The sequence below is a fragment of the Equus przewalskii genome, chromosome 1 (genome assembly GCF_037783145.1).
Source record: "Equus przewalskii isolate Varuska chromosome 1, EquPr2, whole genome shotgun sequence".
Taxonomy (NCBI): Eukaryota; Metazoa; Chordata; class Mammalia; order Perissodactyla; family Equidae; genus Equus; species Equus przewalskii.
The window spans coordinates 11,023,132-11,049,889 of NC_091831.1; the positions used below are offsets into that span (position 1 = coordinate 11,023,132).

At 37.8% G+C, this 26,758-nt stretch overlaps 1 protein-coding gene across 20 annotated transcripts in view; it reads left to right on the forward strand.

The window, feature by feature from the left end:
• Positions 1-26,758, forward strand: part of ATE1 (arginyltransferase 1) — a 163,959-nt gene that overhangs the window by 75,850 nt on the left and 61,351 nt on the right. For all 20 annotated transcript variants that reach the window (XR_011528937.1, XR_011528749.1, XR_011528721.1 and 17 more), the window contains 2 exons: positions 3,408-3,589; positions 6,395-6,494. Coding sequence is in view for 15 of the 20 variants with exons in the window: in XM_070581640.1 (XP_070437741.1) it covers positions 3,408-3,589; positions 6,395-6,494 (282 nt within the window). In the remaining 5 variants the exon portion in view is untranslated. The remainder of the gene's footprint in view (positions 1-3,407; positions 3,590-6,394; positions 6,495-26,758) is intronic.

Consider the following 26,758-nt stretch of genomic DNA (forward strand, 5'->3'; position numbering starts at 1 on the left):
TTTTGGTTTTTGTGACCTAAGTTTTCAAACTAACTGCATAAATACCTAGGAGCGTGATTGCTGATTTGTATGGTAGGACTGTTTAGCTTTGTAAAAAAAACCTCCCAAACTGTCCTCCACAGTTTCTATACCATTTTACATTCCTATCGTCAATGAAGGAGAGTTCCTGTTGCTCTGCATCCTCACCAGCATTTGGTATTCAGGTTTTTGGATTTCAGCCATTGTAATAGTTGTACAGTACTCTTCATTGTTTTTTAATTTCCATTTCCTAACAGCAAACAATGTTGAGTGTCTTTTCATATACTTATTTGCCATCTCTGCATCATCTTTGGTGAGGTGTCTGCTCAAATGTTTTGCCCGTTTTCAATTGGGTTATTTTCTTGTTGAATTTTAGGAGTCTTTGTATTTTTGAATACCAGTCCTTTATTAGGTGTACGTTTTGCAAGATTTTCTCAGTCAGTGGCTTGACTTTTTGTTCTTTAAACAATGTGTTTTGCAGAGCGGAAGTTTTTAATGTTAATGCAGTTCAGCTTATCAATTATTTCTTTCATGGATTGTGCTGTGTTGTATCTAAAAACTCATAACCAAACCCAAGGTCACCTAGATTTTGTCATGTTATCATTTGGAAATTTTAGAGTTTTGCATTTTATGTTTTGGTATGTGATGCATTTTGAGTTAACTTTTTTTTTTGAGTTAATTTTTTTAAAGATGTAAGGTCTGTGTCTAGCTTTTGCCTTTTTTGCATTTGGATGTCCACTTGTCCATTTGTTGTAAAGACTATCCTTTCTCTCTTGAATTGTCTTTGCTCCTTTGTCAAAGGTCAGTTGACTGTATTTTTGTCGGTCTATTTCTGGGTTCTCTATTCTGTTACGTTGTTCTATTTATTCTTCACCAATATCACACTATCTTGATTATTGTAGCTTTATAGTAAGTCTTGATATCGGGTAATGTCAGTCCTCCAACTTTGTTCTTCTTCAGTATTGTGTTGGCTCTTCTGGGTCTTTTGCCTTTCCATATAAACATTAGAATCAGTTTGTTGATATCTACAAAATAACGTGTTAGGATTTTGATTGGGATTGCATTAAATCTGTAGACCCAACTTGGGAAGAATGAACATCTTAACAATATTTGAGTCTTCCAATCTATATTTTTCCTTGTATTTACATCACCTTCAATCAGAGTTTTGTAGTTTTCTATATATAGATTCTGTACATATTTTGTTAGATTTATACTTAGGTATGTAATTCATTTGGTGGTTTTATAAAGGTATTGTGTTTTTAATTTCAAATTCCAGTCATTATTGGTATATCGGAAAACAATTGAATTTTGTATATTGACCTTGTATCCTGTGACCTTGCTATAATTTCTTTTTGGTTCCATTTTTTGTTGTTGATTCTTTACAATTTTCTATACAGTAAGTCATATCATTTGCAAACAAAGACAGTTTCTTTTTTCCTTCCCAATCTGTATGTATACCTTTTATTTCCTTTTCTTGTCTTATTATACTAGCTAGGATTTCCAGTATGGTGTTGAATAGGAATGATGAGAGGATATCATTGCCTTGTTCCCAGTCTTAGGGAGGAAAGCGTCCAGCTTCCTACCATTAAGTATAATGTCAGCTGTAGATTTTTTGTGTATATTCTTTATCCTGTTGATAAAGTGCCCCTTCTACTTCTAGTTTGTTGAGAGTTTTTAGTCATGAATGGGTGTTGGATTTTGTCAAATGTTTTTTCTGCAGCAATTGATAATGATCATGATTTTTTTCTTTTAGCCTGCTTTTATAGTGATTATACAATTGCTTTTCTTTTTTAAATTACTTTTCTAATGTTGAACCAGCCTTGCATGCCTAGTATTAATCTCACTTTGTCATGGTGTATAATTCTTTTTATATGTTGTTGGATTTGATTTGCTAATATTTTGGTGAGGATTTTTGTATCTATGTTTATGAGATATTGATCTGTAGATTTGCTATCTTGTACTGTCTTTTTATGGTTTTAATATTAGCAAATCTGCCTTTTTTATTTTTCTTCCTTCCCTTCTAGCTTTTTTCCGTACACATTCTCTAATTTTAACTGTGTGAAAATGATACACAAGTTTTTTTGCATTTGTTCAACTTAAATTTTTAATCTCCAACATCCATTTAATCTCTAGCAAACATTTTTTATGCTGCTTCATAATTTTCATTATACAATTTTCATTTAATAGCAGTTATATTTAAAATCAGGTTGGATTTTATTTTATTTATTGTTTTAAAGATTGGCACCTGAGCTAACAAGTGTTGCCAGTCTTTCTTTTTTTTTTCTTCTTTTTCTCCCCAAATCCCCCCAGTACATAGTTGTATATTGTTGTGGGTCCTTCTAGTTGTGGCACATGGGACGCCACCTCAATGTGGCCTGATGAGCGGTGCCATGTCCGCGCCCAGGATCTGAACAGGTGAAACCCTTGGCTGCTGAAGCAGAGCACACAACTTAACTGCTTGGCCATGGGGCCTGCCCCATCATTCTGGATTTTACAATGAGAAATATCACTCAGCTAACTATTTACAGAAAAATGATTATACTCTTAAATCTCGAAATTTTTTCTCTGGGTATAGTTACAGTAAGATGACAAGGAAATAACTTAATTTCCCTATGGCTAATAGGGAGAAAAGTCATAGCCCTGTGTTCGTACACAGAAACTCTTACCTAGAACGAATAATGGAATCACATATCTTACTAGTGCAGCGTAGTCATAGATCAGGCCTGGCTGGCAGTGTGGGGAAGTTCTCCTATTCTCAGCCAGCCCTCTCTTTTTATGTTCTCCATCTTTCTCTCGTTCACATTTCTTTCCCAACTTTTGTGTGGAACAGAGACACACAATTTTGTGTGTGTGTGTGAGGAAGGTTAGCCCTGAGCTAACTGCTGCCAATCCTTCTCTTTTCACTGAGGAAGACTGGCCTTGAGCTAACATCCATGCCCATCTTCCTCTACTTTATATATGGGACGCCTGCCACAGAATGGTGTGCCAAGCAGTGCCATGTCTGCACCCGAGATCTGAACCTGCGAACTCCAGGCTGCTGAAGCGGAACGTGTGCACTTGACTGCTGCACCACTGGGCCAGCCCGAGAAAAACACAATTTAATTGCTTTTTACTTACCCTATAAAATTTATATTTTCTACTGCCAAATTTTAAAACGAGTTGAAAAAAATCTTAAGTTGATTTTCTTTTTCATTCTTCTATTTGCTCAGTGTTTCTACACGTAAAAATGTTTGCAGGCTGTGACTACAGAAAATAAGGGGCAACTAAAAGGAAATTTTAGGACTTGATAATCTGAATAAAATAAATCTATAATAGGTTAATTATTGAGATTTTTAATATAAAGAGAAAAATGACAAATTGTTCATATTTGTGTGTCTGCTTTTTCACAGGCAGAGAATCCCCCTAATGGACCAGATTGTGGTTATGGCTCCTTTCACCAGCAGTATTGGCTTGATGGAAAGATCATTGCTGTGGGAGTGATTGACATCCTTCCATACTGTGTATCATCTGTGTATTTGTACTACGATCCTGATTATTCATTTCTGTCTTTGGGTGTCTACTCTGCACTCCGGTAAGATTGCTTTTGACAGTTGTAATGAGTCATATGAAACATCAAATAATTCCTTATTTGATTATATTTCATCATATAACAGTAGAAATCCTGTTTGATAGTACATAGTAATTTGTTGCTATAGTAGTCTCTTATATATTGATATTTAGAAATATCACTTTTAGAACTGAAGCCAATGTCTGATAGTAGTTCCCTTGCTTTTTAAGGTATCCATCTAGTCTAGTGTATGGGAAGTCATTGTATTTGTAGGATGCTTTTGTTGTTTAGTTTATGCATTTATTTAAGCTCCCCATTCAGAACCACTTAATGTTCCATAAATGTTATGTTCTAGTGGCCTAGTGGTTAAGTTCAGCACGCTCCGCTTTGGCAGCCCAGGTTCAGCTCCTGAGCCTGGACCTACACCACTTGTCTGTCAATGGTCATGCTGTGGTGGTGGCTTACATACAAAAAGAGGAAGATTGGCAGCAGATGTTAGCTCAGGGCAAATCTTCCTCAGCAATAAAAAGTTATATTCTTTATATATTTTTTCTTGTCATTGCTATCATATATTTTTTTTATAACTAAAGGTTAAATGAATCTGGTGTAATGAATTAAAGCAATGTGAGTCTGTCGGAAGAAATACGCAGTTATATAAAATATATAGAACAGGACTGAGGAGTTCCTGACTGTCCATCTGACTCTGACCCTCACCAAAAGATGATCTCTCTTTTATGTCTGTGGCTGAAAATATACGCAACACAGCACAAATATTTTTACGCGCATTATTGTAATGGTAAAAGGATTGGGGTCTTATTCCATGAAAATATTTGTTTCTATTTTTATTCCTGCTTATCTGTGTATATAAGTGAAAGAGGAGGGAAGGAGGATTGAGAATTATTTTTCTATTATTTGTCTGGAGCTTGAGTCTCTGTTTTTCTCCCTCTATCATTATGTCTTTTCTTTTTTTTTAAAGATTGGCACCTGAACTAACAACTGTTGCCAATCTTCTTTTTTTTTTTCCGCTGCTTTTTCTCCCCACATACCCCCAGTACATAGTTGTATATTTTGCACTCGGGTCCTTCTAGTTGTGGCATGTGGGACACCACCTCAACGTGGCCTGACGAGCTGTGCCATGTCCGTGCCCAGGATCCTAACAAACGAAACCCCGGGCTGCTGCAGTGAAGTGCACAAACTCAACCGCTTGGCCATGGGGCCGGCCCCCATTGTGTCATTTTTTTCTTTACTTTTCCCGGTCTTTTTGTCTGATGGTCACATTTTCACATCATGGTAAAATGTATTTTGCGATTATTTTATTTATTGTGTATGTGCTATTTTCTGGCTCATAAAAGTAGAAGAGTTGATATTTTTCTTTGATCACCATTTGATTTTTTTTCAGTCTGATCCAGAATTGTTTTTTTTTTTTCTTTCAATGTCCCACGGTATAAAGAAGTTCCCTATTGTTGTATTTTCAACCTGAAGTCTCTCTTAATGCCAAGTTATAACAAATTCACAATTATACAGTGTTTACAACTGATCTTTGTAATAATGTTTTATTTTTCTTAGGTATTTGATTTTACATTTTATGTAAACTAATTAAAAATATTTATGACTCTTGGTGATATCACTCAAATTGGAACTAAGTTAAAGCATTGACATTTTGTCAGTTTAGAAGTATATATTTCAGAAAAGATACATTTTCTTGGCACCAAAATCAGTCAGTACTCCACAATTGTTGCCATTTTCTTTCTTGTTTTATTTTTATATCTCTCACTTTACAATGTGTGGCTATGGATTTTTTTCCTATACTTCTCATAAATATTAAGAATGATACTTATTCCTACATAATAAGTCCCAGCCTATGTAGGAAATATCATTTCATGTCTCAGTAAACTAAGAGAGAGCTTCGAGATCATACTGCATTTGAGATAGTAACTAATCAATTCCCAGCAAAATTTGAAAGAGTTCCACTTATTGCTTGGTATATCTTTTGAAAAATTCTAGAGTTGGAGAGCCTTGAGGAAGCAGCAGAGGAGCCCAAGAGCAGGAAAGAGGTTGTCATTTGAGAGTGAGGAGATTGAGACTGCATTGGAGGCTTGTCACTTCCTGTTAGTGCCCTTGAGAATGCGAGTCACTGAATTTATAGAAGAGGAAAGGCAGCCAGGAGATTGACATTTCAAAGCAAAGTTGAGGAGAGTAGGTTACAAGTTGCCAATTCCATTCTTGATTTTAATGTATTTTGATGAAACCTGTTTAGGTTATTTTCCCTCCATTTCTTATCACTGTAGAGTTTTAACATTTTAACTTAGAATCACTGTAGATTTTTATGTAATATAGTCTGCAGATTTTAAAAAATGTTTGAGCTGGGGATCATGGGCATGGCATTTATTTACCTTTTCTTTTTAGCAATGTAAGTAATTTGCTTAACAGATGTTTATTTGAGCACAATCTATATGTCCTGGTATCATTCATTTGCTGAGTGGGGGAAGGGTTTGGGCAGGTTACCTGATCTGATTAACATTATAAAAGACTACTAAGATTGCCCTTTGGGGTTATGGAGGGGCAAGAGTGGAAACAGGAAAACCAGCTGGGAGGCTACTGCTGTTGTCCAGGGAGCCATAATGGTGGGTTGGACCAGGATATCAAGATGGAGGTGTCTCTGTAGAAAAATCATCTTACAGTGTTTTTATAATTGTTCATCTCCCAACACTTGGATTTTTTTGATTGCTTAATATCAGATTTTGTCAAATATTTGTCATCAAATTACTAGTACTTTGAATATTGGAACTGGACTTAACTGTACCTTCATCTTTATTCTTCTTTTGGCAGAGAAATTGCTTTTACTAGGCAACTTCATGAGAAAACATCTCAACTCAACTATTACTATATGGGTTTCTACATTCATTCATGTCCTAAGATGAAATATAAGGTAAAGTTGATTTTTCACACGTGTCTGCTGTAGATTCATTATGAAAGTTAGTGCTTTCATAGTTTCTTGTCATATTAATTTAACTTGCTAAATGTAAATCATGAATTATTTTAAAATATGTTTTAAACTTTTCATAGAATCTAGTTTGTTCATTGCCTAGAACAGTGCCTGACACATAGGCACTTAATATTTGTTTAATATAGGTTAATATGTAGAAAGAACCTGAATACGTAGAAATCCCAGCTATTCTTGAACTTTCAGTGGGGTCCTCCTTACTTGGGGCAGCACAGTATGCCCACTAAGAAATCTGCCTTCTCTGGGTGCACTCTAACTCTCCTCTGCCCTCCATTCTTTCTCGTCCATTTAGTTTTGGCTTTGTTTCCTTTGGACCCAGTCACAGTCCAGAAAAACTTGAGCTCGATGCAAGCAGCAAGATATTTTCAATAATATAATATTTGCAGATATTTGTATGGTTTTCATCGTAGAAAAAATGAATCCCTAATAGGATTTTTGTCTCATGGCACAGGCTTTGGAGCTTTGAAGGGGGGACAAATGGGTTAATTAAGGAAATCTCCTTCCTGCCTCAGAAATGAAGCTTTCTATAGTGAGAACCATAGTGTCTGTTGCTCTTACTTTGTAATTCATTGTATAATTATGAGATTTAAGTATATTTCAGAATTTCCCTTTCAAAAAGTTTTAGCTTTTATGACTGTCTTTAATGAACCTCTTCGATGTTTTGTAAGTATTGGTAGCCCACTGTAAAAACTCTGGAAAGTCCACAGCAGTGTAAAGGAGCAGACTGCCTCCATCCCGCCCACTGTCGCAGCAGTAACCAAGTGCCTCTGCTCCACTTAGAGCACTGCTTTAACCTCTGAAGATGCAGAAAGATGTAAATATGAATCTTCCTCTTAAAACTTGTAATCTCAGTGAAGATTAGGGGTATTTTTCATAAAACCAGGTCAGTACAGTGGTCTGGTGAGTGGCATAGGAGGCAGTGGGGGTTTTCTACACAAGGTGTGAAAGAGGAAAAGGTTTAACTAAGAGGGAGGAGAGGCCCCCGAAAAGAGTAGATATAATGGAGAAGCACATTTCAAGGAGGAGCATATAGGGATTCAGAGGTGACCCTGCTCATGACATATTCATGTAAAAAGGTAACCAAAGGGCTGTGAAAGCTAGGCTAAGGTAGGTAGGCAGTTGGGAGTCTTTGAAAGTTTTAGAGCCAAGAGCATGGCATGTATAAATCAAAAAATATGAATATATTCATATGTATAAATTATTATTTTTTAAAATTATGGGACTTTTTAAACATAAGCCAAATTAAAAAGTGTAATTGAACCCCTGTATACCCATTACTCAGCTTCAGCAATTATTAGTACGTCTTATTTCATCTATTCCTTCATCCTGATTCCCACCTCCATCATCTTTTGAATTGTTTTGAAACAAATCTAGGGTATCATTTCATCTGTGCATATTTTAGTATGTATTTCTAAAAGATAAGAGCACTTTGAAAAAATAACCACATTTTCATGATCACACCTCAAAAGTATTAGTATTTCTAAGTATCATCCTATATCTAGTCAGTGTTCATGTTTCCCCAATTGTCTCATAATATTTTTTTTGAGGAAGACTAGCCCTGAGCTAACATCTGCCAATCCTCCTCTTTTTGCTGAGGAAGACTGGCCCTGAGCTAACGTCTGTGCCCATCTTCCTCTATTTTATATGTGGGACACCTACCACAGCATGGCTTGCCAAGCAGTGCCATGTCTGCATCCGGGATTCAAACCCTGGGCCGCTGAAGTGGAACGTGTGCACTTAACCGCTACGCCACCGGGCCAGCCCCCTCTTAATATTTCTTTTTACGGTTAATTTGTTTGACTTAGGACCCAAACTCGTGAGGTCCATACATTGTATTTCGTTGCTTTGTCTCTTAAATCTTTTTAATCCATAAATTTCCCCTCCCTCTTTTTTTTTGTCCCCTCTTACAAAGGAATAATCCACAGAAGTTGGTGATTAACTAAATGTGGGAATGATCAAGAATGATTCCAAAGCTTTGAGGTTAAGTACTGAATGGCTGGGGAAGTGATGAGTCCATTGTTAGAAATTATGGATTCTAAAAGTAGAACTGGCTTTGAGAGAAGGGTGATTCTCGTTACCTTGCTGGTTTTATGTTGACAGCCCAGGTAGTCTGGTCAAGGTGTCCTGCTGGCCTTTGGAGTTTCTTGTTTGATCTCATACTTAAGTGTACACTGTAGATAACTTCTGAATTTGGTCATCAAAAATTTTCTTTATGGCTGAATTAATAATTTACTTGATAGGTCTAAAGATATATTCTGTGCAGAAGGAAAAGCTCACGTGAACGTATTTTTCTTTTCCTAAAATACTTATTTGATACTGTTTTTATTAGCATTTTCTCCTTCTAGCTCATTTTTCTGGTACTAGATCTGAATTAGGTCAGGGTAGGAAACTCAAGTACTCAAGATAATGTAATACAATTAAACACTCAAAACTCTGACCACCCTATCTATTCATCTTCCTCTGTGTGCTTGTGTATGACCCATTCTAAACAGAAGTGTTTTTATACCAGTCTTAGGCTCTTGTAGAAATTTCACTTTTACTTCCTATCTTTAATAGCCATTCCAGTGTCACAGCATTTTTCTTGGTGAGTTTTTCCTTATGCCTAAGCTAAAATCTAAATGCCTCTATATTTTAACCCATTTCTTCTGTTTTTGGTCATTAGTGGAAATATTGACCATAGTTTCGTCAGCTCTTTCCTCTGCATGAAGACTTTTAATCATACCTTTACTGACCCCAGTCCAGACTAAATATTGTATGTTCTTCAGTCTCCTTTCTAGGTAGAGCTCTGCTTGGAAACGGAAGTCTGGCTCGTATCTAGTTTTTAGTTAAGGATTTTAAAAATGTCCTCCATGTAGCTCAATTTGACTTAATCATATTCAGTCTAAATCTGTCAGAAGTATAGCTTCAGAATATTATTTTTTAAATTCCATTTGCATGAGAGATGCCCCCACGCCTACTTGTCTTCTGGCGTAGTCTGTTCCTTCCTCTCTGTGATATTTATTGAGTTCCTACTGCAAATACAGCAGTGAACAGTACAGGCAAGATCCCTAGTTTCATGGAACTTCCATTCTAGTGGATGACCTACGATAAATTAATAGAGCCGACAGATGTCAGATGGGGTAAGTACTGTGTGAGGTGGTAAACATTTAGTAGGTATGGCTACTTTAGATTGGGGTAAAGGTGGGCCTCTCTGAGGAGTAATGTTTAGGCTAAGATTTGATTGACAAGAAGTCAGCCAGTGGGAAGACAAAGGGTCATTTCAGGAAGAGGCTGAGGGGACAGCCAGTGCGGTGCTTAGCTTTTGAGTTGCTGCTGTCATCAGTTTTGGCTGAACTTTAGAATGACCTGGGGAACTTCTTAAAAATACCGATGGTCAGGTCCATTTTAAGAGATTGTGATTAATTGGTTGGGCTTCAGCCATGGGCATCAGAGTTCTTTTTCATGCTCAGAAGATTCTAATGTGAAGTGAGGCTTGGGAACCCCTGCACCAGATTGATTTTTCACATCTTAGAGCCTAATGATAACTGGAAAGATGGCTATTTCTCATTGTAGAGTTTGCTATTTTCTGTTTGTTAAATTCAGAATCACTCTTACTGAAGAAGCTCATATCTACAGGTGACCTCCTTTCAGCTGGGTTTTCCCACCTGAGGGCCCTTACCCGTACCGTTCTCTTGTTTTTCTCCCTTCCTCTGCCCATCCTCCGTGCTTACAAACTCCTCATCCATCGTTTGTCAGCCTAGGAGTTACTTTCTCCAGTAATCTGTACTGGACCCTAAGACTAGATTGGACCACCCAGCCTTCCCACCCCCAGCTCCTGTAGCATTCTCCATTTCTTCCTAAAACTCAAGTCTATTTCCTGTGCATACATTTGTGAGAATCTGTTGATGTTTATCTTCATTGTGTATACCAGGTGCCTAACAGTGTGCCTGCTACACAGTAGATCTTTAATTCTTAATAGACATTTGTTGAATTAATGAGTAGAAATCCTAATGCTGAGGGTCAAAAGTATGTAGAATAGTGAGAAACTCTTTGATTTAACAAATATATACTGAGTGTGACTAGGACAACTTCTACTTTGTAAATAGGTTATAGCTTAGACACACAGACAGTCTTAATAGAATGTGACTAGATATCATGGAGTATGATAAGTACTGATAGCAAAGGGAGCTGATGACACAGAACTGTGCAACGGTTTGGAGAAGTTGGCTTAACTACAGCTAATCTTGGTTTTTGCAACTGTAAGATGGGAATGATGTAGAAATGAGATAATTCTGTATTTTTAATTTCAATTTGATTATAGAGCTACTTGTCCTAATAGGATAGAACCTACCTAGTAGGCTAACATTCACAAAATCATTACCTGTGCTTTTTTTGGGACCTATGAAGGTTCTGTGTATGTATGCTGACAGATGGCACCCAAACTTCTAAATGGCCTGCTTGTGCTATTAGCCAGACTTCTTAGTTTAGTTCAAATGCTGGGGAAAAGGAGAGGTTTATGCTAGTGTATACCAGTGCTGCCTCACTTTTTGAAAATTCACAGCATCGTGCACACTTGTCTTTTGCTTGGAGGAAAGTGGCACTGAACTCTGTTGGGGTTGGTGCTACAACACAGTGAACCTCTCAGTAATAAATCCTGCATTGTGCCACAGGGTGTCTGTTGATTTTTCCTTATCCATTCAGTGCAGAAAAAGTCTCAGAGCTCAGATGTTTGATGGTGGAGTAAAATGGCTATTTTTCTCCACTGAAGTGAGGAGAATTTGGTATGTTTGTGCCAGATCTCCAAGCTGCATGTCATCATTGAGGGCAGTCTGACTAACGTTCAGTTCAAGCCCATTTATGTCAGAAAAGAGCATCTACATATCCCACTGACTGAGCCATTGAATTTGAGGAGAACTATTCAGAGGATGTGACAGAATACCATGTCACTCTCTTCCACATGTTGTATCAGAAACTAAGACTCTGATTTCTCTTTACTTAAGGATAAAGATAGGCAGTAATTTATGGTCATGATAGATTAAAGCCGTTTCATACCTGTTTTTAAAATAGTAAAAACTATGTCTGGGAGAGCCACATTGTAAAATATACTTGGAAGAATCTACGAAAGTGTTTTCTATCTGGTATTAAAGAGAAAAGGAATATATTTCAAAATAGGGGAATATTTTTGATAACTGAGAAGAAGCAGTCTCTTAGGTGCCTGGTACACACTAGACACTGGGAATATAGTTGTAAGCAGTGTAGGTGTGGGCCTTGCCCTGATACAGCTTACAGCTGAAGGGGCAGGTAGACAATTATAGTATAGTGCATAAAGTGACAACAAGTGACATTTAACTGTATCTGAAACTAGAGTAATGTGTAGATTTAGACATGTTAAGTTACATGTAATACATTTATTATATGACATAGAGCAAGTTAAAGTATTTGACAGCAGATCTGAGATACACAAAAGAGCTGGTTTTACCCGCTTGCTTTTATTGAGTAATGAGCTGTCATGGAGGCATGCTGAAATGACGAGTCTATCTTTATGTGTAGGGAGGACCATGGTTTGATAGATGCTTTCCGAGGGTGTCCATCATCAGTTCCTCTTACCCTGGGTGTGCATGCTGCTCCATCCATCAGAAGTAGAGTCTGTTTCCCTCTCCCTGGGTGGACTGGCCTTGTGACTTGCACTGACTGATAGTATACCATGGAAGTAGCTGTCTGGGACTTCAGGCCTAGGCCTTAAGAGGGCTGGCAGCTTTCCCTTCCTCTGTCTTTGGAGCCAGCCATCATGTAAAAGGTCCAACTACTCTGCTGGATAGAGAGGCCACTTGGGAGGCCTGAAGCCACCCTGCGTGTTTCAGCCCCGTCCAAACACTCCTGGCTGAATGCAGCTATGTGATTGAGCCTGAGGGAGGCTGGCAGAAGAACCGCCTCGTGAACTAGCCAGCTCTCAGAATCCTGAGGAATAATGAATTATTGTTGTTTTAAGCCACTAAGTTTTGGAGTGGTTTGTTACTCATGATGACTGAAACGCATGGTCTGGGACGGAAATCAGTAGATATAGATGTAGATTTTTATGTACATAGAAATCATTCTGTGTTGAGCTGTGCAGACTCATGTCCTCAATTGAGCTGAACTGATCTGGGAAGTTTCTGATGGTTCAATGTGAGCGAGTTTTGGCAGAGTCACTTAATTTCCACAGAGATATGCCCATTTGGCTTATGAGAATTCATCTCTATAAGGAGTTTCATTTAATACCCTGACTTGAGCCTACAAGGCATTTCTTAATATGACAGATTTTGATTTTACTTGTCTTGCAAATGGTGAGCACTGCAAGAGGAAAATCACTATGTGGTCATCTTCATAGTTACCTAGGGGCGTGTGCTGGCAATAAATTCTCCTCCCAAAGTCCTCATGGTTTGCTAATTTATAACAGTTATATTCTTGTACATCATATTTCCTAAAATGCATTTTTACTGAATTGTTTTGGTTTTACTGGTCTTCATGTGTATACGTGTGTGTATGCATTAAAGATTGATTTACATAAACATTATGTGGTTAGATATGTTTTGTCTGTGGCCATAGTCTTAGATGTAAGACTCAGGATAATCACAGTAGAACTTAAAGAGAGCTGGGAAATAGAGTCATCAGTGAAAGGAAATTGTCTGATATATTGTGTTATCATTGCTCACATTAACTGTTATAAAAATTGTGGCCATTTTAACGGGACTTGGTACTGTTTTAGCATAAATCAGTGCCAATTTTGGAACTCAGAAACTGGCTGAAATGAATGGAAATTATATTTTCAACTTAGAAGAGTTTCTCCTTGAAGGAGTTATCCTACTAAAATGAGAGGGGATGGTCTGGTTTTCTGGCTGCCATCCTCAGTGATGCTCTTCCTCTTGGTCTGCTCCTCTCGCAGTTCCAGGGTGATTGCTACCTATTCAGGCATCACAGGCCATCAGCAGTGGCTAGAATCAGAAAAGAACAGTGTCCTCTCCTGTGTCTCTTTTTGAAAAAACACTTTTAATTGTGGTAAAATATACATAAAATTTATAATCTTAACCATTTTAAGTATACAGTTCAGAGGTATTAAGTGTATTTATATTGCTGTATAACCATCGCAACTATCCATCTCCAGAACTCTTTTCATCTTGTACAACTGAAATTCTGTACCCATTACACAATAGCACCCATTCCCCCTGCCCCCAGCCTCTGGCAACCACCATTCTACTTTTTCTCTATGAATTTGACTATTCTAGGTACCTCATATAAGTGGAATCATACAGTGTCTATTTTTTTTTGTTACTGATTTATTTCACTTAATGTCCTCAAGGTTCATCCATGTTGTAGCAGGTGTCAGAATTTCATTCCTTTTTAAGGCTGAATAATATTCCATTGTATGTGTATGCCACATTTTGTTTATCCATTCATCCGTTGGTAGACACTTGGGTTGCTTCCACCTTTTGGCTATTGAGAATAATGCTAATATGAACATGGATGTTCAAGTCCCCACTTTCATTTCTTCTGTGTATAAATCCAGAAGTGGAATTGTGGATCATATGGTAATTTTATGTTTAATTTTTTTAGGAACTGCCATACTGTTTTCCATAGTGGCTGTACCATTTTACATTCTCACCAACAGCGAAATGGGTTCTAATTTCTCCACATTCTTGTCAATACTTGTTATTTTTTTGTTTGTTTGTTTGTTTGTTTTTGAGGAAGATTAGCCCTGAGCTAACTGCTGCCAATACTCCTCTTTTCGCTGAGGAAGACTGGCCCTGAGCTAACATCCGTGCCCATCTTCCTCTACTTTGTACATGAGATGCCTGTCACAGCATGGCGTGCCAAGTGGTGCCATGTCCGCACCCGGGATCAGAACTGGTGAACCCCTGGCCGCCGAAGCGGAACGTGCGCACTTAACCGCTGCACCACCGGGCCGGCCCCCTGGTTTTGTTTGTTTTGACAGTAGCTATCCTAATATGTGTGAGGTGGTCTATATCTCTTTTTAAGATCAAGAAAAATTATACCAAGAAGCCTCCTAGCCTCCTTCACTTGTTTCATTTGTTAGAGTTGTACCTCTAATCTATGCCTGAGTTAGTCATTGGCAAAGGGAGTGGAATTAACTCAGGGCAGCTATGATTGATGATGGGGAGAGTCACTTCCTGAAGCAGCGGGTGAACAACTGAACAGGTGTTTTTTTTCATTCTGCCAACAACCAGTATTTTTTTTTAACTGAACTGTTGGTTTATATTTTTTTAAAATATAAATGTTATATGCTTTATATATATCATTATTGTATATACTTTTTAAAATTGAGCTGTTGGTTTAAATATATTTAGTTTTCTGAGCCTTTTTAAAAAATGAATTTTCCTTTGCTTTCAAAATGTTTAATATTTGCAGGTAAAGCTTAGTTTATATTCTCTATTTTGGCTCCTTCCCATACATTTCAAAAGTATTCAGTTTCCTTTGAAAGTGGAATTGGAGTATGTAGAAATGGTGTTAGGTATAATTTAAAAATGTGCTTTCATGTTGTCCCTGAGAGTGCTGCTGTAAGCCGTTCTGAGATGGGAAGGAGGTGCTCTGATGCAGTTCTTTATCCAGACTTATGTGGGGGCCAAAGGAAACAGTGATTGTGGGCAGGCTACTTGGTATCATGACATGGCCGGACATCAGATGGTTGAAACATCAGAAAGGGTTTGGAAATGTCAGAAAAGAAACAAAAGGCTAATTTATCTGTGATTAATCATTCTTAAACTCGGTGCCTCAGCTTGATTGTGGTCAAACAGTACCCCTGTGATTCTGTAGGCGTTTGCCCAAAAGCACATAGTTGGCCTTACTGTTAGAAATGCACTTACAAAAAAAGTGGAGTTTATAGAGCTAAATCTGCAAAATCATGTGCTACTGAAATCCTGAAGCTCCCAGGCTTTTCAGTTTCCTGACCAGACAAATTAGCAAATGTGATTTTACTGCAGTCTTGCAGCCCAGGGTGATGCATTTGGGTACACGTGGTATTGACTTTGCTACTGCTGGTCTGAAAGAAATACAGATGATCTCATCAGTTAGCCACAGCACAAAACACTGGAGTTTTTGATTCAGCGTCTATTTTTCTTGATGTTAAATGTCCAGTGAATTAGACATAGTCAGTAGAAAAAATTTCCACAGAATAATTTTAGTAAGGGATTTTTGATACCTCCTACAGGCAGTGGGAGGTAAAAGAATTCACATACTCATCACAAATTCTTGTTTCTAAAATTGTCACAGATGGAATTTTGCCACATCATAATCAAAGGCAGTTCCTTAAGGATCATGTGTTCTAAGCTTCTTAGTACACATGAGAAAATTGAAGCTCCATATGATTAACTTGCCCAGAGTTTGCGTCAACTCACATTTAATTTTAGCAACGTGAAGGAGAGTTTGAAAAATTGAAATTCATGTAAATGACATTATTTGTCAGATTTATGATGAGATGTATATAACTTTTAATTTTGGAGAATCATAAAATACTTGCATATTAATTAAAGGTAAATGTTAACTGGGGAATAAAAACAAATTTAATTACGTCTTATTTTTCCCACCTTTCTTCTTTCTCTCTCCTCAATGAAATAGAAGACTTGGTATAGTACATGATTCCTAAACTTTGAAAAATATCAATCATCTTTGGAGCTTTTGAAGTAGACTTATGTCCGAGCTCTGTCCTGACCTACTGAGGAAGAAAGTTTGCTTCCCTCGTCTCCACAGCCCTATTCTCTGACTGCCAGGCACTATTTTGTGTACTCTTGAACTTCCCTCCCTCTGTGCTGTGTGCTGTCTCTCTCACCTGAGAGGGCTTTCCCTTATCCCTGCACCTGTAAGTCACAGCTAGCTTTCCAGACCAAGCTCACGCACCTGTCTTCAGTGACGCCATTCTCTGATCTCTGACCTCAGCCCTCACCTACTCCGTGTGCTACTCCTACTCTGTGTGCTGAAGCTGGAAGTCACCACTCCGATTCTGTGAACGCTTGTCATTTCTAAGTGCTTTATCGGTAGCTCTCCTTGTGCTCTAGCTGTTTGTAGGCATATGTGATCAGTCAGTGTTTATGGAAGGCCTACTCTGTATAAAATATCGTGCTAGATGCCAAGGCAAGAAGAAGATGATCAGACATGGTCCCTGCTTGGCAGTTCCTTGAGCAAACCATGTCTTATCTGTCATTGTCCCCAGTGCCCAGCAAATTAATTGGCAAATAGGAGGTACTCGGTGAGTTTACTGACATGCATTGCATGTGGAAGGCGGGCATCTGTCTGCGTGGATAAAACTAGGAAGTGAAGGAAAGTAGTGAGTGAGAACTGCCAGGACCTGGCCGCCTTCACGGGCCGTTCTAATTCAAACGTTGGGCCTAGAAAAAATTTTGAAGTACCATCTCATTGGTACAGTGTATATTTTCTGTGAATTCTTTTTCTCTTCTACCTACCTGTATTTCTTTTTAAGTAAACTTGTTATTAAAATGTGATATATATACAGAAAAGTACACTGGTGTTTTTTTCCCCAGATGGATAATTAGTTTCTTAAGGGCACTGCCCTGCACATATCAGTTTAATGAGTATTTCAATTAAATTATTTCTATGTCATTATATTTGTGTTATGATAAAATTTCCCAGCTTTCCCTTTTTCAGAGCTATCCTTAAATGAGCAAATTAATCATTTAATTTTAGGTTTCTCTCTATAGAATGATATTGGCTAGTCTAATCTGTAATGAATGTTTGATTTAAGTACTGAAGGGTGTGCAAATAAGTCACTTGCTCTTGTACATTTCCTTCAAATAACTTAAAAGAATAAAAGCTACAGAGAACCTCTTTAATTAAAAGAGGATGATACGTTTTATGGAAATTCAGTTAAGAGAATGATTAAAACACAATGAAGAGTTTTTTATGTATTGTTGTGATATCAAGCACTTGTCATTTGCCAGTCATATCCCATTTTGTCATTTACCTTATCTCGTTGTTTACCGTGTGTATATTTGTTTAATTATATGAAGTTTTCAATTTTAATGTAGCCCTATTAATCTTTCCCTTTATGGCTCCTGGCTTCTGTATCATGCTTTTTTTTTCCCTTAAAGATTGGCACCTGAGCTAACAACTGTTGCCAATCTTTTTTTTTTTTTTTTTTCTGCTTTATCTCCCCAAATCCCCCCTGGTACATAGTTGTATATCTTAGTTGCAGGTCCTTCTAGTTGTGGCATGTGGGAGGGCGCTTCAGCATGACTTGATGAGCAGTGCCGTGTCCATGCCCAGAATCCAAACCAGTGAAACCTTGGGCCGCCACAGCAGAGCTGGAGAACTTAACCACTTGGCCACGGGGCTGGCCCCCTGTATCACGCTTTTAAAAGACCTTCTCTACTCTCATAGTAGAAGAGTAATCGTCCCTTTACTCATTTTCTCCTTGCAAGATTAATCTCAGGTTTGCTTCCACTGTAAGACCTTGCTTGACTCTCCTGGACACAAGTATATGTTTTCATTGCTGCTTATATGCTGGTATCTAACATTTACTGCATTGTATCACAACTGCTTGTTTTCCCCTCTGACTGTCTGTTTAGACTCTCAGCTTTTTGAGAGATGGAGTTTGAGCTCATTTATTATTTATTTTGGCAGCAATCTCTGATTTATAGTAAATGTGGATGGATGGATGGAGGTATGAGAATAATGAATCATTTGATCATTGGTTAAAGTGCATATCTATGCCAAATAAAGTGGCATCATTTGGCATTCCTACAGGATAAATCTTTTTATACTTTTGGCAATATTAATTGAAGATAAGTTTATTAAAAAGAATGTTTTCTTTTAAAGTAATGAGAAAGTTACATTTTAATTGTCAGATGAACAGTGAGGATACTCTTGCATTTGCATTTTTCTTCAAATTGAAAAAGCATTGCAAATAATTTAGAACACTTACAAATCTGAAATGATAGTCCTATATAATATTATATGTGGTTTATATTTGAATTAATGATTTATTTTTAAATAAGTTGATTTAGAAATGTATCTGATTGAATAAAGTTCATTATAAGTAAAACCCTTTAAATAACAGGGTACAGTATAAATATTTTTTTCTAGGGAGTATGATTTTAAATGTAATACTTAGATTGTAATGTAAGTTTGTAACCTAAACACTATTTTAACTAACATTAATTTGTTTCATGATCCAACATATTAGCTGTAGTAGGACAATGAAGGAGTTTCCCACTCTGACTTCCTATTCCTGCTTGCCTTAAAACTGCAATTTTCTATCAGGAGCATTTTTGCCCCCCACCCCCACCCCATATCTGAAGACCCTTTGGATTGTCACAACTGGGGCCATAGGGGAGGGGTGCATGTGCTACTGGTATCTAGTGGGTAGAGGCCAGGGATGCTGCTAAACATCCTATAATACACAGGGCAGCCCCCCTCAATAAAGAATTCTCTAGCCCAAAATGTCAATAGTGCCAAGGTTGAGAAACTCTGTTTAAAGGGTTATTTATCCACTTGCCATTGAAGTCTGTAGGGCTTTATGGTTGCTGAGTTACCATGGGTAATTTGACTACTGCTGTCAAACGGGAACTGCCAGAAAGATTAATTTTGGGTTCACCATAATAATCGTGAAATAAACTATCTTGTATGACACACCAGAGAGAAGTTTCTCGTGTCTAATTCATGACCCTATACAGCCATAAACTCACTGATGACCACAGGACTGTCTTAAATTTTCTTTGGGGGGCTTATGTGTGACCTTCATGTCAACTTAAGGGTAATTTAATGCTTCTGAACTTTGTACATTGCACTCGTTCTGTACAATAAGATACATCTAGCAAATGATGAGGTCTCTTAGAAGGAAGAGCAGCAACAACAAATAAGGTTAAAATTTCCAAAATGTGATGTTTTCTTTTTCTAGTTCTTATGTACATGGTAGGGTCTGTCTTTAGTATTTATAACTCATTCTGTTTTCCTGTTGTTACGGAAATGAAAAGAAACTTGACAGCTTCATAATAACCAAGTGAATTGAATTACTCTTACCTTTCAGCTGAGTTCAGTTCATCTTTTTTAGTACAGAGAAAACAGTGTTGGCATATACATTTTAGGTTGGGAGGTTATACTTATTTTCTGCCTTACTGGGACAGAGATGTCTGGCACATCCTATGCTCACATTCTTCAACTTAGCATGGTCGGAACTAAGCTGTTTTAGAGAAGCACATATGTACATGTGTTTAAGTATTGTTTTTCTTGCCTGGTATTCTACCTTGGTGTAGTTGTGAGAATGAAATCAGTTCCCACCCTTCTGCCACCGCTCTGGGACTCTCCATCACAGCTCAGGTCTTCGTTCCTGCATCTATCTATACATGTTCTCTTGGTTCTTATATCTTCATTCTGTAGAAATAAGGCAACTGTAAGATTTCATGCCTGACACTTTCAAAAGCCTTATTGTCTAAGTTTGTGGCGTTAGCAAAAGGAAAGCAGCCTTGAGTGGTGTAATTATCTTAGATATAGAACAGTAAGTTGAAAATAACGATGCTGAGAAGCAGAGGAAGCCCGGTGTCCACTGCTGGAGGATGTTCCCTGTCGTTGTCGCTTCACTTCCGTCTGTCCTGTGTCCAGCCTCAACCACAGAACTGTTCAAGGATGATTTACGTTGTGTGAGAATCGTTTTGCTAGAAAATCTGTGGTGTCTCACACAGTTCTCTTAAACCCAGATTCCTCTGCTTGGTTCTTCAGGGGTTCCCTTTTCTTCCTGATTGCTCACTGTCTGCCTTTAGACATGCCTTTGCCCATCAGGATGTGCTTCATTTCAATCTGTTCATTTCTCTTCTCTTTGTAAAATACAATTTAAATTTAAGACTCCAATAGTCTATCTTACCCCACGTTTACCATCCTTTTTTGGCATTCCTTCAGCCATTACTTAGAGATATATATATATAAAACATAAAATTTACAATTTCGTCTGTGGCCCATGTGGTGATTTGCAGTTATCCTCTCGTTCTTTTTCATTTATATTTGTCTTATACAGAGAAGTCCACTGTACTCAGATGCCTGTCATACCCATACCCCTTTTCTGAGGGAAGTTGCTATTCCTGTAGACTCTGCCAAAGGAAATGCGGCCTTTGAGTTTAGGTCATTATGCTTAATGCCGTGTGACCCTGCTAGCTTAACCACTGTTAATTGGACTAGACCTTTGGGTACCTGACCAAAGGTGGTTCAATCCAGAGTAGATTCGCATTACATGAAGCTCAACATCAAAGCTTTGCCCACTGAATAGTGGATCACCAAACCAATCAGATCCTCTTTTTTAAGGAAGTTTGGATTGACACTATAGGAAAGATCAATGGTTAGTGGGGGTATTCATACAGAGAACTACCCAAAGAAATAGTAACAAAAGCTCAGAGGCAGATTAGGGCTTCGTAAACACAGGTCCCTAAGATGTGAATTGTAGGCAAACTTTTGTATACATGCACATTTATCTTGAGGCTATTTCTTTCATCTGGTTTTCAAAGGGGTCTCTGCCTCAAAAGATATGAAGATGAGAGAGTGGTGAGAAGCTGGGGTAGCATAAGCAGAGACAGCAAAGAGTAGGTGAAAGTGCAGGTTGGAGCCTCCTGCTGCCGAAGGGACAGAGGCAACCTCCTGTCAGACCTGCCTGCCAGTTCTAGAATTAGGATCTCTTATCTGGAGGTCTTCATCTCACCTGGCTTTCCTCCTCTCCCTGGGTAGCCTGGAATTCAGCCTGACCCTGCGTGGATAATATTTCTGCCCTCATTTTCTTATGTGCCTCCCTGAAATGTTGTGTTTCCCTCCACCATTAGTACCAGCCACTTACCAGATCACCTGAGTGAATGTCTTTGTTTCTTCAACCCAAAGAGCCAAACCGATAAGTCCATCTGCCGGCAAACACCATTTCGCTGGTACTCAGTACCCTGGTCAGTACTTGCACAAGCGTGTCCACATAGATGAACCACTTGCCCACCCAAGATTGAGGTGGAGAAGGAGGGAAAGAGCTGGTAAAATATTTTGGATAAACAGGACTTCATAAAATCCCATATCATGAAAAGTTTTTTATTTTTAGTCTTTCCCATGAGTGAAACATTTCATCCTTTATTTCCAAGATGTTGTCCTTAGGATTGTGATGGAGGGTTCAGAAGAGTGGTTCTTCAACCATGTTTATATCTGGGCTTGTAGTATTGAGTGAGATAAATGCCACATAAAAAGCACTGACTTAAAAATCAATGTGAGCGGATGATAGAGAATGTTATCTGAAGTTTTAAAATACTGAAATAAATTACTGAGGTTGAGAATTTTCCTCCCTGAGAATTTTAAAAAACAAAATGATGGTAAACAGATCTTCATTGTCACGAAAGAGATACATGACCTTCATACCTTAGAGACAGAGAAAGAACCATCTCAGCTCTTTTGGCCCAAGTCTATGAAAACTGAGACCAGGGTGGTGATAACGAGTTTGTGGTTTTTCCTAGGGCATGTAATAGTTGCTGTTGTGACTTGGAACTACTCAAGTGTAACTTAATTTGAGCAGTAGTTTTTCCAGGGATCTGCTGCTGCTTAATTGCATGTTTGGCTAGGCAAAGTTTTAAACTTGTTTTTCAAACCAAGTTGTGGTCAAGGATTGAAGAGAAAGGAAAGGGCATTGTCATAGAAAAATCAAATAGAAATTTTTTTCACTAATTCCCCAGTAAAGTTTTTATTCTTTTCATTAATAATTTTCTTATAGAACACAATAATAAGTTGAAACAATGAAAATCAGAAATGTATAACTCTTTTAAACTAGCTGCATTTGTTTGAATTTCGAGGTGGGAAAAGTTCTAAAGTGCTGCATGGCCACCTTGATGGACCAGGAATCATAAATACCTAGAGGGAGACTTAGGAAAACAAGACCTTCGTTGTCTAGATCCATTCTCCCTTCCTAGTTATCATTGATTGATTGACTTTTTAATTTTCTTCCCATCAATTTTGGGTGAACTGAGGAGAAATTACAAAGGATGCCCTGAGATGCTTGTATGCCTCTGCTGTTATCATGGAGTCACATAGACTGTAGCTGCATATTTTAATTAATAATTTGGAATAAGGCTCATAGAAGGGAAATTTCCTCCCTCTCTGTGTTCAAGGTCCCGTATTCCAGTACAGCAACATATAGTTCCACTTCTCCTGGCTCACAAGGAAACAACATGATGAGAATGAAAAACATTGCTTCATATTTTTGGACATAGAATCATAGAAAGAAGAATCTAGAGAGATGCTAAGTATTTTTATTGCTTTAATTCAGATTAGATCTAATAAACTCATTCCCAGAGACTTTGTTAAATTCTTTGTTGGGGTCAGCTTAGTGGCATTGGTGAGTCTTAAATGAGAGTCTGGCAAGCAGTTTTACTTGTTTTCTGAGCATGGGAAAATGTGTAGTTTTGTTAACCCAGCTCTGCTTTGGAAACCTTGCCATTTCCAGACATGGCTCAAGGCCCTTAGTTAATATTCTAAGTGAGATGGTAAAACCAGAGGGCTCAGTTCTGTACTATTGTGTTATAATTAATAGTGAAATGGTAGGCTTTCTTTTTATTTAACTGTTTATTTGGAAATATTTTCAAGCTTTCAGAAAAGTTGCCAGAATAAACATGATACAGAGAATACTTGTTTGTATCCCCTTCACTCAGCTTCACCTATTGGTGACATTTTACCCCATTTGCTGCGTCTGTTGTTCCTTCTCTATCCCTACTCCCCCCATATATAAACAGATATGTGAATGTGTGTGTTTATACACTTATACACACTGACACACATATGCACGCACACACACCCATTTGACAGCAAGTTGATTGTGTTGTGTGATTCTGTATTCCAAAATACTTTGCTTACTATGTGCCAGGTGCATTTTATAAATAAACGTTTTATAGTTATTAGCTTAAGTAATTCTCATAACACTCCTAGACATGAGTGTTTTTTTTCCACCATTTTATAGATGAGAAGCCCGGGATGCAGGGGGGGTAAATACCTTGGCCAGGGGCATACAACTAGTGAATGTTGGAGGGTTTGCATGCGGTTCCACTGAGGCTGAAGCCACGCCCTGCTCTGCTGCTTCCCTTGTAGGAACTTCCAGTGTGAGCTCGGTCTTGTAGGTGTAAAGGCACTCTGAGTTTTCACAGGCCGTGTACGTCCATATTTCATCTATTCTAAGACATGCGTTTTTTTCTCATTTCCACGTTTTAAAATCCCAGATGTGTGTCTCACACTGGGTGGTGATGTAGTTGTCGTTATATACATGCGTCTGCAAACTTGGTGGTTATTTTTGGTGGCGTGCTTGGACAACCAATGTTATGTTTTCCGTTTCCCGCTTGAAAGGGAAAATAGTATTCTGGATTACCAGCTCCAAGGGGTGGAGGGCTGTTGCATTTTATTTAACGTTGTAGACCTGCGTGAAGACCAGATAGGCTACGTTTTTATAAGTGAAATATGTAAATATTTCTGAAAGGACATCTAAAACCTTAACTGTTTGAATTTGTATCACTTCTGGGGTTGTGAGAATTATTAAAGTTGATTGACCAGAATAACCTGTGCAATTGCAGAATTACCTTCCTTGAAATGATTTTTTCCTTCTGTCTTCTATTTGCCTTTCCCCCATTCTATTCTTTTGTTTCTTTTAATTTTAAAAATAATTTATCTTGTGGAAAAGGGAATAAATAAGGGCAGTATTAAGAATAAAAATTGCCTGAAATTCTCTCACCCAGGGCTAATCACTGTTGACATTTTGCTGTATTTCCTTAGGCTTTAGTAAAAATAAATGCATTTCTTTTTTTCTAAGAGTTGTTATTAGATGATATATTCAATTTTCTTTTCTGCTTTTCCACTTGTTTCGTGAGTATTTTCCTGTTTCCCTTTAATATATTGTATACCCCTGATTTTAAGTGACTATAAATGTTGTGATATAATGTGCCAAATTTATTGAGCTATTACTGTACATTTAAGATCTTTCCACTTTATTACGTAATGTGTGGCAAACATCTTTTTGTATTATTTCTTTTTGAGACATTATCGCAGAATTAGTTGTTTTGCACATTCAAGTTAAATGTAAGGAATCCATCCATGTAGTGTCTATTCACTTGGGAAATTCTCTTCCCAGGAGGGTAGAGGAACGTCAGATACTAGAGCTACTGGAAGTTAGACTGGGGAACAAACACAGGAACGTAACAAAGGATACTTCCTGTTTCAGGGATATAGACCAGCTGATTTTCTACTTTAGTTTTTGTTTCTCTTAAAATTTAAACTAAAAATTCACTTAACTTTCCTGCCTTTAGTTCTTTATAAATTGATAACGTGTAAGTTTATCTCCCTGTTTCTACAGTTTTTTGGAATTACTGAGGTACTACCTTTTAGGAGTCAGTTGTGCTGGTCTCTGGTGGTTTTAATTTCGAGTGGACGTTCTAAACAGTGACTGTTGTTCTCTCAGTGCTTCCCTGCCTTCGTGTTCAGGTTCGCAAGAGGGTTATGAGGAAAGTCGAAGAAGTCAGTGATGTCAGCCTCCTTTGTAATAAGGGAAATGAAAGTCCTCTTTTTAAATTTATTTCTCTTAAGAGGACAGTTTGGCAGGAAAAATGAGGAATACCTCAAATAATTTGAAAATAGATAATTGTCTTTTGCCGTTTTTGTTCTTTTTCCCCTTCTTCAGCTTATTTTCCTCTTAGGCCATCTACAATGCAACAGTGGCTCTGTCTTTCCACTTTTTTCTTTAAACGCCTGAGTAGGGTCACCCAGTCTTCCTGCAGTTGCACCTTTTCAGCTGTCGCCCTCAGTCCCTGAAACGTAAGAACTCTGTAACTCTGGTGTGCTAGATCAGCATTGTGTCCTGGTTTAATAGCCTGGTCTCTGGCTGGCTTCTCCCCGCCCAGTGTCTCGAATCTGTTCCTTGTCTTTTCAGTTTACCTATTGATGTCTTCCATTTCCTCCCTAAAACTTAACCCAGCGATGCCCATGGTGGTCTGAATGTTTGTGGCTGTAGACTGCTCTTGAGTATACATTCATGTATGTTTTGATGAGTCTTTTTATGCCAGTTTTTCTTGTTATTGTGGTGATATAATTTAATTAAATATTAAGTAAACTGATGAATGATGTTTCAAAAAATGGTTATTTGCGTTAAATTTAATTTGAATGCTTTGGATAGACTCAAAGATGAGTCGTAAAAAAATTGCTGCCAAATTAGTTGTGGATAAGATAGCTAAAAGAATTTCGGGTAAAAAAAATCCGTAAAAATCTGGAAAGATTCTACACTTTTCTAAGTATCTTAAGTTCTCACTGCACTTTAAAGAACCAATAACTGAAAGTCATAGTGATGCATCCTCAAAGAATAGGCTTGGTCCTAAATCAAAGGTGGGTAGTGAATGTGCAGATATATATTTTAAGTTAAAGTGTTTAAGATATGCATGTTTGTATGAATTCCCCTCCGCCCCCAACACGCTGTAATGGGCATTTTCAGTTAACTCACCACTAGTCCTATTCACTGTAGATAAGATGGTAACATTTATAGTTGAAAATACTGAAACAAATTGTGATTAAATAGGTCCAACAAGTAAATATTGCTGAAAGATTTGCAAGCCTTCCATCTTGGCATATTAGTAGGATTTGAGAGTAGTTGAAATGGCTTTATGCTTGTCCACTTGCGTAGTTGCCACTTGAGTGTTAAATCAAAGCTGTGTTAATTTGCCTCTCTCTTGCAGTCCTCCTAGACCCTGGAATCTTGCTGTTAAACCCCAGTCTGTGTTCGTGTGTCTGTTAAATTGAGTTGGATCCTGCCGTTACTGTCTGTTTGCCTGGGTTGCTTTTAGTTTTCTGGAACCTTCTCTGAATGACTTGCTCGAGTTGATTTCTGTAGTTTCCATATCTGGCCATCCATAGTCTGGACTTTTGTCAAAATCAAACCCTGGTTCTGACAACAGCTTTAAAAAAATCACTATTTTACATGTTTAATTTTGGAAACCTTATCAGAATGTTATCTCTCATATATCCTTAAATTTGCAATAGTAGGGTTTTTTAAAAGAGAAACCGTTTTGTTTAGGCATACTATAAAGGAAAATGCACAAAAGAGTAGAGTCCTGTGAATATCACAAGATAAACGTACCCATGGGTTCTCGCCTACTGGAAATTGGAATTTCTTTCCCTGGCAGTCATTCTGTAAAGGACCACATAGTAAATATTTTAGGTTTACAGGCCAT